Genomic DNA, 9992 nt, shown 5'->3' on the forward strand with positions numbered 1-9992 from the left:
TGTGTAGATCAAAGCGTTGGAATTGTTATTTTGTAAAATAGGATGCGATAGATAACCTAATAGATATATCTCTCATGTACTCGACACTTAAACATTACTGAATAATGGTAAATGCGAATTTTGTTGTCAAGAATTTTTGGAAATCGGTGTAAAAATGAGTTCGTCGCATTTTGCATATTTTGTAATTTCCATGCATTAGTTGGAGATATAATTGACAAGTAAAACAAGTTGTTACGTAGAGTCAAACTCCTGTCAGAAAATGATTGTTTTCTTATTTACATGTACTTTTAACAACTTACTCTCTTTAATTCTGTATATAAAGCTTTATGATCGTTTACATTTTCGCTAAAATCTTCAAATGTCTATACTTAAAAACTATATAAACCCATACCTTTAGGAAAGATCTTTTAAATCTCTTAACACATTAAACAAATTTTAGTCCTTATAACTACAAATGTATAATACATCACTAAGGGAATACAACGTTTTATCCATTTTTGACCAGGGGTTACAGCTAAGGATGGCACCCGCCTCCTCCCTAGTACCACAAACGCTTTACCGTATTTATTAACCTTTAGCATGCTGGCAGCAAGTGATTTTGCTTTTGTGAACAGTACAGACCAAGATCAGTGCAGGCTGATTCTTGATCTACACGGTTCGCTATTCAGTTAATAAATTTTCAGTGAACCCCCTTTAGAATAATAAGTGATACTACCCAAATTGAATGATGGACCAGTCCAGTTTAGAAATTAAGCAGGGTAAAGGTTAATAAACTGTTCCCTGCTTGAGAGAATTCTGTCACACATTTACTTGAGACCAAAACTCTGTGATTAGGTATTACTTCCTTTTGCTTCGGCTTACAGTTTGATTTCAAAGGTTCAATGGTAGCGCGCCAAATGTCCTCAGCAGATATCCAGTTCAGTTTTCAATTTTCGCAAAAGGACTAGACTTAATGGTTGTAATTTTGTTTTATCAAAATTGAAAGGTTCTGAAACTGGAACTTTTTATAACAATACAATTAGAGTCCGGGAACATAAAGTCTAGTAAATAAAGTCGACGTTAAGGCGCATATTAAAATAAATTGTTAAGAACGAATAGATACTATTTATTATTTATTTGTTTGAATCACTTTGTACATGCTTTGTCGTTTATATGAATTAGAGATTTAAGGTTAACTGTGATAAAAAAAGTACTTTTTATACTATATACATGTATTATATCTTTTGCTTAAACCTTATAAATTTTGTTATACTGGGCTATCCACTTGACAGGAAAATCATTATTTTAATGATATACCATATTGAATTTTAGAACATAAGTTATTCTTATAAAGACATAATGATCCCGAACATTTAAGACGGGTATCCAGTTCTACATAGCTTTGATTGGTCATCAAAAGTCACAAGATCTCGTAGTTTATTACTTCTTGATGTAATATTTGTGTTGACTTCAACAGAGTGAACTCTTTGTGGGTAGTGTTTAATTTGTGTCGGATTCAACATGTTCATCTCTTTTTTATCTGTCTGGTTGTGAGGGATAACGCATTTTTTTTGTGTTATAACATTTGCAGAATCCCGAGGGAGTGGTTGGTAATCGAGCCCGTTACGGCGAGGGTACCTACGATTCCCAAGGGATTCTGAAGATGTTATAACACGAAAAGAACATGCGCTAACGCTATTCAAGCATAAAACGAGTAAAACCCAGGTAAATGAATATGAGCCATGCCATGAGAAAACCAACATAGTGGGTTTGCGACCAGCATGGATCCAGACCAGCCTGCGCATCCGCGCAGTCTGGTCAGGCTCCATGCTGTTCGCTTTTAAAGTCTATTGGAATTGGAGAAACTGTTAGCGAACAGCATGGATCCTGACCAGACTGCGCGGATGCGCAGGCTGGTCTGGATCCATGCTGGTCGCAAAGCCACTATGTTGGTTTTCTCATGGCGCGGCTCATATTGTCCCTCAACGTCATTAAATTTCCATGAAATGCGCGGTAAAGTCTACGTTTTTTTTCACGTTGACGTCATTTCCTTTTGAATTATCCGTTTTAAGGCCGTAAGACGTTTACGCTTTGCCACGGAACGCGCATATATAAAAAGGTGTTATAACAGCACGTGAGCGCGAGAATCTTTGTTAACACACGTTTTCTCTCATTAGCAGCGGAAGTAGCACCAGAAGGATCTTTCTGCATTGATATATTTATCGCCCCATTTTTTCCAAACGGCTAACAGATGAATCTGTGCTAATTTAGAAACTTTAAATTTACTTACATAATGTTTGCAGTATTTATTGAAAATTACCATTCAGCCACGAAGCAGTTTGACAATATATGTGCAACACTATTTTTCTGTTTCATCAACGTTTTCCTAATGTTTGCACTGTTATTAGAGCTATTGGTTAATAACGCTTACACTGATGACATGCACACTTCTGATCGTTTGAAATGCGTCAAAGTATGTAATTAAACGCTTCTGCGTTTTACTCGCATGTGGAAACATTAGGATTTAAGACTGGCAATACTAATTTATTGCAAGTCGATTTGTAGTGTAATTTTACATATGTCGTTAGCAAAGATCGTTTGTTTTTGTAGTTCTAAAGCAAATGTTTTATGTTATCTAACTCTCTCATTTGAAATGCCGATCATTAAACGAACTAGTTTTGTTTCCACTTAAGCGGCACATATCGGACATCAAACCTAGGCTAGAATTTTTAAGGATTAAAAATGTGTGCATTTAGATGGGTATAAACCGCATTGGGATTTCTTGTAAATCCATGAATCGCAAAGTTATTCTGCACTTGTTTTCAAAAACATGTAGTAGAATAATTAGAATTCACGTTTTAAATCCCAGAGAAGCTTAAACATTTTATTCTACGTTAACTTGTACATTTTAAGGGATAAAACTTAAATCCAAATTTAAATGAATACTGCTTCTTCAGAAAATGTTTTCTTTCAAATGTATGAAGTCAATCTAAGATCGTAAACTTTTTAAACCTTTTATGATTTGCAGGTCAAATATCCCAACACGTTTCAAATTTAGAAAACAAAACTCTTATTGCGGTAATTGATTGGTTGATTTATTTCAGTATATAAAATACATGGTATGGTACAACACACGCGAATCCCCTTATTTCCATTCTGGTCCTGGATGAATGATGACATGTCCTAGCAAAGCACAACTAGCTCTAACTTGAGCAAATTTATCAGCAGTTTAAAATAAGTATCACAGTAAAGGAATCACAATATAAATAACAATCCAGGGGTTGTAGGTTCGAGCCCCACTGGGGTCACGATATAATTAATAATTATGTATGTCATTTGTAGATAACACGTTTCTAAGTTAAATCTTCAAGGCCGTACGAAAATGCATGTGTACATACCCACATTGAAACATGGAGTCATATTTCTCCTTCGGAATCTGAAGCCACGTTGTATGTGGACGCAAGTACGGACCTTCGGCGCAATTTATTAAAAACAGTTTCTTCCGCAACGTAGTAGATAATGGAATATCGACAATATTGATTTGGGGGTAATTTACGCGGTGATTTTTCACTTCACGCCAACTTTCAATTTAACGTTAGAACAAGATTCTGTATTTGCTGTTTTTCCACGGAGTGAGAATCACATAATTCCTTGTATTATATCATTAGGAAAGTGGCGCCTATGTCTCGGCTTTACTTAACTTGACGAATGACGTAGACTAGATAATCATTAAGCTGGACAAGTCAAAATCTATGATTAGCAACGCTAAACACATAGTCTGAAAAACAATGACATTTTTACAAATGTGCTAAAACAAGTTCGTTTAATATTAGTCTGAATGTTGTTATTAAGCGGCAGGGAGCATTGACGGTCAAATTTAGTTTAGCTTTATTTTTGTACACATTTTTTTTTTCGTTCTGGTGGAAAGACAACTGGCAGAGTGGTCGAAGCGGACTCGATGCTATGCTCCGTCATTCAGTCTTACATGTCCGTAATAAAATGAATAATAGCATGTAAAATTGTTCACGAGAAAACCATGATGGTCCACCGGCTTCTTCTATCATTAAATACGCCAGCTCTAGGTTGAACGTTCTAAATAAGAAATGTGAATATCTTACACAATAGACAAATTTTCAGTAAACATAATTTTGATTATGTATGTTGATATATTTGTAGTATGGTTGAACTAAACGTGGAAAATGTTGCGAATATTACTAAGCTTGAATCACACTGCCCCGGATAGGCTTGAGGATGAGTTCCGGATTTCCATCCCCGGATTGCTCCGGATGTGTAAGAAAAAATATATGTTTTGCGAATTTGTTACGTTATAAATCTCTACTGGTATCGAAACAGAACCTTAATTAACCTTATCAGAACCGGAATAAAATCGTAATAGCTCGTATTTTTTCACCACAGTGATTGTCTTCCGGACTGTTCCGATCTTTTAAGATCTGGTACGATCTATTCAGACCTGTTACGGATTTATTACGGATTCCTTGCGGATATATTATCCGTGCATGTTCAAAACTTCGCACCCTTGCCCCCGGATGCCCCCGATGTCTGAATGGATACACCGGATGACTTACGAATGAGATAGGAGTTCTACGGATACGTTACGGGTGCTATCCGGAACTCATCCGCAAGCCCATCCGGGGCAGTGTGATTTTAGCTGAAAGCAGTCCGGTCAGTAAAAATTTAGAGTAAAATTTGTTAAAAATCTAGATTCGATATAAAACTTGGTCTTGATTGATTAACATTCTAAGCTGCTTATAAGTATACAAACGATTTTAACATAACACAGTAATTACCCTAAGGGGTACCAAATGTTTAAAGACTCTATAGTTTTCACTCAATTGTATTAACGTTTCGGCCTTAAGGCCTTTATCAAAATGACAAATTCCGAGAATTACTCTACGTCATGGCGTCTCATAATATAACAACATTTGAAATCAATCAAATGTTTTTCAAGTGTTGTTATATTATGAGACGCCATGATATATATGTAGAGTAATTCTCTGAATTTGTCATTTTGATAAAGGCCTTAAGGCCGAAACGTTAATAAAACTGAGTAAAAACTATAGAGATTTTAACATAGTTATAAGACTAGCCTGGGTAATATTAAACTTCCCCCAAGCCTATTCACGGTCACAGTACGAGGTCCCATGAGACATATCTAAAGTTCAAACATTACGACTGCTTCGTCTATTTAAAACTGAGTGGGTTTCATTATTTATATACAGTAACCATTTGGGTGGTCATTAAAAATATTTGTTCGTAATATTTTGTTTCAATGAAACAAAGCGGTATCATGCGTACTTAAAAATTACGGATGGGAACGAATACTGAAATCGATATTCGAATATTCGGTTTGCCATATTCGAATATTCGGTTTGTTTTAATGTAAGCTTTAAATTCTTATTAAGTGATAGGCATATACACAATATATTCCGTAGTTTAAAAGGTGAATCATCGTACGTAATAAGGCCTAAAAATGTTTTGTTTCGGGTAACCCGCCGACCCTAGCGTTTTTTTTGTTGTTTTTTTTTTCACGATTCTGTCGGTATAATCATGAACATATTTAACTAATTCAGTGTTTTAGCTTCAAAATGATACAAAAAAAAACAACAACATCCTGTTGCTTTATATAAGCGTCTGTGCTCTCATTTTACTTGTCAACTGTGGCACTTTTTCTATCCTTTGAACTGTAAAGACATTTACTATATTGAAACAGATCTATTCTCATACGGGTTATTTGTAGAATTTATTTACAAATATATACTAACAAAAATCTGTGAAAGTTATAACATATTTTTCTACGGCATGCCATAAGTAACAAGAACCACAATGAAAAGAAAAGAAAATGTTATATTCAGAAACTCTTTTTGTGTTATCCATGGTGCTGAGGTGCATAATATTGTTGATTACATGTATGTGTATTTGATTATTTCGTTATACAAAATGAGCCGTGCCGTGAGAAAACCAACATAGTGGGTGTGCGACCAGCATGGATCCAGACCAGCCTGCGCATCCGCGCAGTCTGGTCAGGATCAATACTGTTCGCTTTTGAAGCCTACTGCAATTAGAGAAACCATCAGCGAACAGCATGGATCCTGACCAGACTGCGCGGATGCGCAGGCTGGTCTGGATCCATGCTGGTCGCAAACTCACTATGTTGATTTTCTCATGGCACGGCTCAAATGTTGTTTGTTAGCATGAATGCACTACAATTTCTATCTAACCATCAAAAACACATTGCATTGCGTAATTTGTGTGACTGCATGCAAAATAAGCGTGTGTTTTTTCCGAGTATCGGAGAAGCATAGCCATTTGTTTGCTAAAATATGTAAACAGATTCCAAGTTTATTACATGTCATGACTGAAATTGAATAATAAATATTGATTCAAAGCCGTGAATTTTCTTATCTTAACTACAACATCACGTTGAATCACTTTAATTCTGTGATTATTTATCGTACTAAATGTTTCTTACATGTAGATATAAACTCTAGAAACAAGAACAAAAATCAGTTTCCATTTTCAAAGAACGCAGAACCTTTTTAACAAAACCCAGTGGCAGGGTTTGTATATCAAGACCCAGACAATTGAATTCGAATGTCTAACACCCAAACGAACAGATTTGCGTGTATCGTTGCTATATATTGGATATAATAAAGAACCAGATTGTCTATTCATTCAGAGCTAGGCTAAGTAAGCCAGTCATGCTTGTATCTTTCTTCTCATTTCTACGGATCATCTCTGCTTAGATCGCTCTAAATTTGGCTTCCTTATAGTGGCTGCATTTGTATATAAAACACATCTGAACGCGTTTATCATGAAAATGGTGTTATATAAATCTAGTATTTATATTATTATATAATAATGAATGATAGAGATTTATGCAAACTATATAAGAAATTGAGACATGGTAGACTAAGAAAGAAGTATAAATAAGTTTATCAAAGTCTTCAGCATCTTGAAACGAGTTATGGGTATAAAATAGTATTTATCACAGAATAGTTGCGTATATGCGTATAATATTAACATATAAACTTAAGGTCATGTTCGCAAAGTGTAAATTAACCTATATATTGGATTTTCTATATATGTATGTATTTGTCATTTCTATAACCATGATTTCTTTTGCAAGAGCACCTAACATAATTATTTTTACTAGGGAAATGTTTTTTGTTGTTTTTTTTTTTCAGCGGGTAATGCACGTTTATTGGTGTATAAAAATATAGAACAAAATGCAATAACCCTTTGAAGCATGGAAGCCATATCACGCATACTCTAACCTTATACTATAAGGCTGTAGCGTCTAGGCTAATCTAGTTATTACTTTAATTGCAGAGCAAGATGAGCGGCAGTACAGTAATTGAAGACCCAGGAATTCCACTGGTTGGGAAAGCTAACGGAAAGTTTCGGAGATACGTCGGAAATGAGGATGATAACGTAACTGGATCTCCCGGCGAAGTTGCTCACGATTCCTCCGCGTTTGGTGTATCAAGCCGATATGACAATATTGGATACAAACTAGGAAGGAGAAAACAACTAATAAATCGTAGACGAATGATTGTGGACATAGAGTTCATCATGGCGTTGTTTGGAATTGCTCTGATGCTTGTAGAGACAGAATGCTTTATACGCGGGGTCTTTACAAAGACAGACGCGGGCTCGATTATTATCAAATCTTTGATATCGCTGTCGACTGTAGTTCTTCTAGTAGCAATTATATTATACCATGCGACGGGTGTGCAGATTCAGATGGCTGACAATAGTTGGGAAGACTGGAGGTTAGCTATGCATTTTCCAGTTTCTTATTTGAAGATTTTGCTGGAATTGTTGATATGCAGTATTCATCCGATACCAGGTGACATAAGAGTTCCGGCATATGGAGTTGATGGCCGATATCGCATGGTTTCTCTGGACGCCATATTTTCCATACTTATGCTCGCGCGGCTTTACTTAATCGGAAAGTTCACCGTTGTTCACCACCGTCTATTGACTGACACATCAACACAAAGCCTTGGGGCATTGAACAAAGTAAAAATAAACACAGTATTTGTTTTCAAGGCTCTTATGTCCACAATGCCAGGAACTATGCTTGTTTCGCTAATGCTCGCAATTCTTATAATAGGCAGCTGGGCATTGAGGACCTGTGAAATATATTATCACCCAGGCTCACCTGAGAGCAGCTATTTGAATTCGATGTGGCTCGTTGCTATTACTTTTCTCACAATTGGATATGGAGATTTTACACCAAGCACGTACTGTGGACGATTTGTCTCTGTCCTTACTGGGCTAATGGGCGTTGGCACAACTGCTCTTCTTGTAGCTGTTTTAGCTTCCAAATTAGAACAAAGCAGACCTGAAAAATACGTTCACAACTTTGTGTCGCGTGTTCAGCTGGATAAAGTTAGGAAAAATGCTGCCTCTGATGTCATTAAATATGCTTTGAGTCTTTGGCGTATGAAACGTCAAGGTATATCCGACGGAACTCGCAGAACACGCGTTTACGGGAAACTTTTACAGTCTATCTATACAATGAGAGAAGCGAAAAATGAGAAAATATCTATTGGTGAAAGTTCTGTCGGTATTGTAGAGGTTTCAAAATCAGTTAATGATGTTTTTGAAATTGTGGAACAGTTACAAGAAGAACAAACAAACCTTCAGACTAGAGTAATTGACATTGAAGAAAAGATTTCAAATATTGATAAAAAGTTAGATGTTCTAATTTCGGGAAGTCGATAAGTAAAACGAATGCCATTTTCTAACACTATGCCCTGTGCTATATGCATTACAACGGTGTGGAAAGAAACTTTATTGTAAAACTTATATTTCAACGTTACAAAAAGTAAACTTAGCGTAGCGTATTTATGAGCCAAAACAAGTGATATGTCTGTATTAATAATTTAGTGTTGTGGTCTTGGTATTAGAATATAGAAGATGTGGTTCTGGGAATTTTCATATATACATTACGTGTTACATCATATCAGTACGTTTAATTTCGAGTCTAGAACGTACTGGGTTTTGTTACCCTTTTTTTGGTTTCCCATGAGAATATATTAGGAGTTCGAAAAGAAATGGTGCGTTCTAGGATTGTGGACGTTTATAACACGTCAAAATCGCTTTATTTTCAAGCCAAAGATATATGCTTCAGGAACGCGCCCCTGCTACAAATCCTTTGCGAGAGATATACTAGTATACGCTTAGAAACCAAGTTCGGACGGAAAGTTAGAGAAATGACGTTTTATAAAAAAAGACACAGTATCCTATAAGAGTTAAGCTACTTGAATTATTCTAAGATTGACCTTGAAAACAGAGTCATTTCCAAATCTGAACATAAGCCGTATGTGGTAAACAATTCTGTTAAAATGTCGTACTTTCTTTTTTACAACCATTGTCATGATATTATTGAGAAGCTTGTTTTAAAATTGTTATTTTTGGACGTATTTATTATTTTTGTTTGTTGTACTGTGAAACATTTACACGGAGTTTATATTTTGTTGTCTGTTGATATAATGTAAAAGTATGTTATAGTGTGTGTTAAAGATTTTGTTAAGTATATAAACTTGTATGTATCATAACATAGAAATAAATTAGGTCTAAGTTGGTTTGGATGTTACTTTACGTACTCTTGTGGCTTTGTTAAACTATGTCCCTAATAGACATTTGCGAATTAAGACGAAGCGGAGTGTGAACAGCACCTGAGACGATCGATTTTTTCACGGGGGCCATCTCAACATTATTATATCATTTGCGGTAGAAAAAAATCGTGAAAGATGATATGCCTGGTTTATTATGCCACCACTACGCGGTAGGGGATGAAGATTTGGCTTTATCTGTTCGTCCATCCGTCTGTCCGTCAGAGAATATTTGTAATACACATATCATAGAAAGTATTGATCGACCGTTGCAGAAAGAATGATATTGTGTTGGAATGTTATTCAACATTAGGAATTGTGTATCTAAGATTTTAGTACATCTGAGCACAAAGTGCTAACATCTGAGCA

The 9992-nt window shown here is 35.7% G+C and overlaps 1 protein-coding gene across 4 annotated transcripts in view; it reads left to right on the top strand.

Moving 5' to 3' along the window:
- The window catches only part of LOC123549170 (small conductance calcium-activated potassium channel protein 2-like), a 107151-nt gene extending 97558 nt beyond the window's left edge, over window positions 1–9593 (top strand). For all 4 annotated transcript variants that reach the window (XM_045337039.2, XM_045337036.2, XM_045337038.2 and 1 more), the window contains exon 2: window positions 7330–9593. In XM_045337039.2, the coding sequence (XP_045192974.2) occupies window positions 7330–8730 (1401 nt within the window). In that variant the 3' untranslated portion in view covers window positions 8731–9593. The remainder of the gene's footprint in view (window positions 1–7329) is intronic.
- Window positions 9594–9992: the final 399 nt, after the last annotated feature.

The sequence above is a fragment of the Mercenaria mercenaria genome, chromosome 6 (assembly GCF_021730395.1).
Source record: "Mercenaria mercenaria strain notata chromosome 6, MADL_Memer_1, whole genome shotgun sequence".
Classification (NCBI taxonomy): domain Eukaryota; kingdom Metazoa; phylum Mollusca; class Bivalvia; order Venerida; family Veneridae; genus Mercenaria; species Mercenaria mercenaria.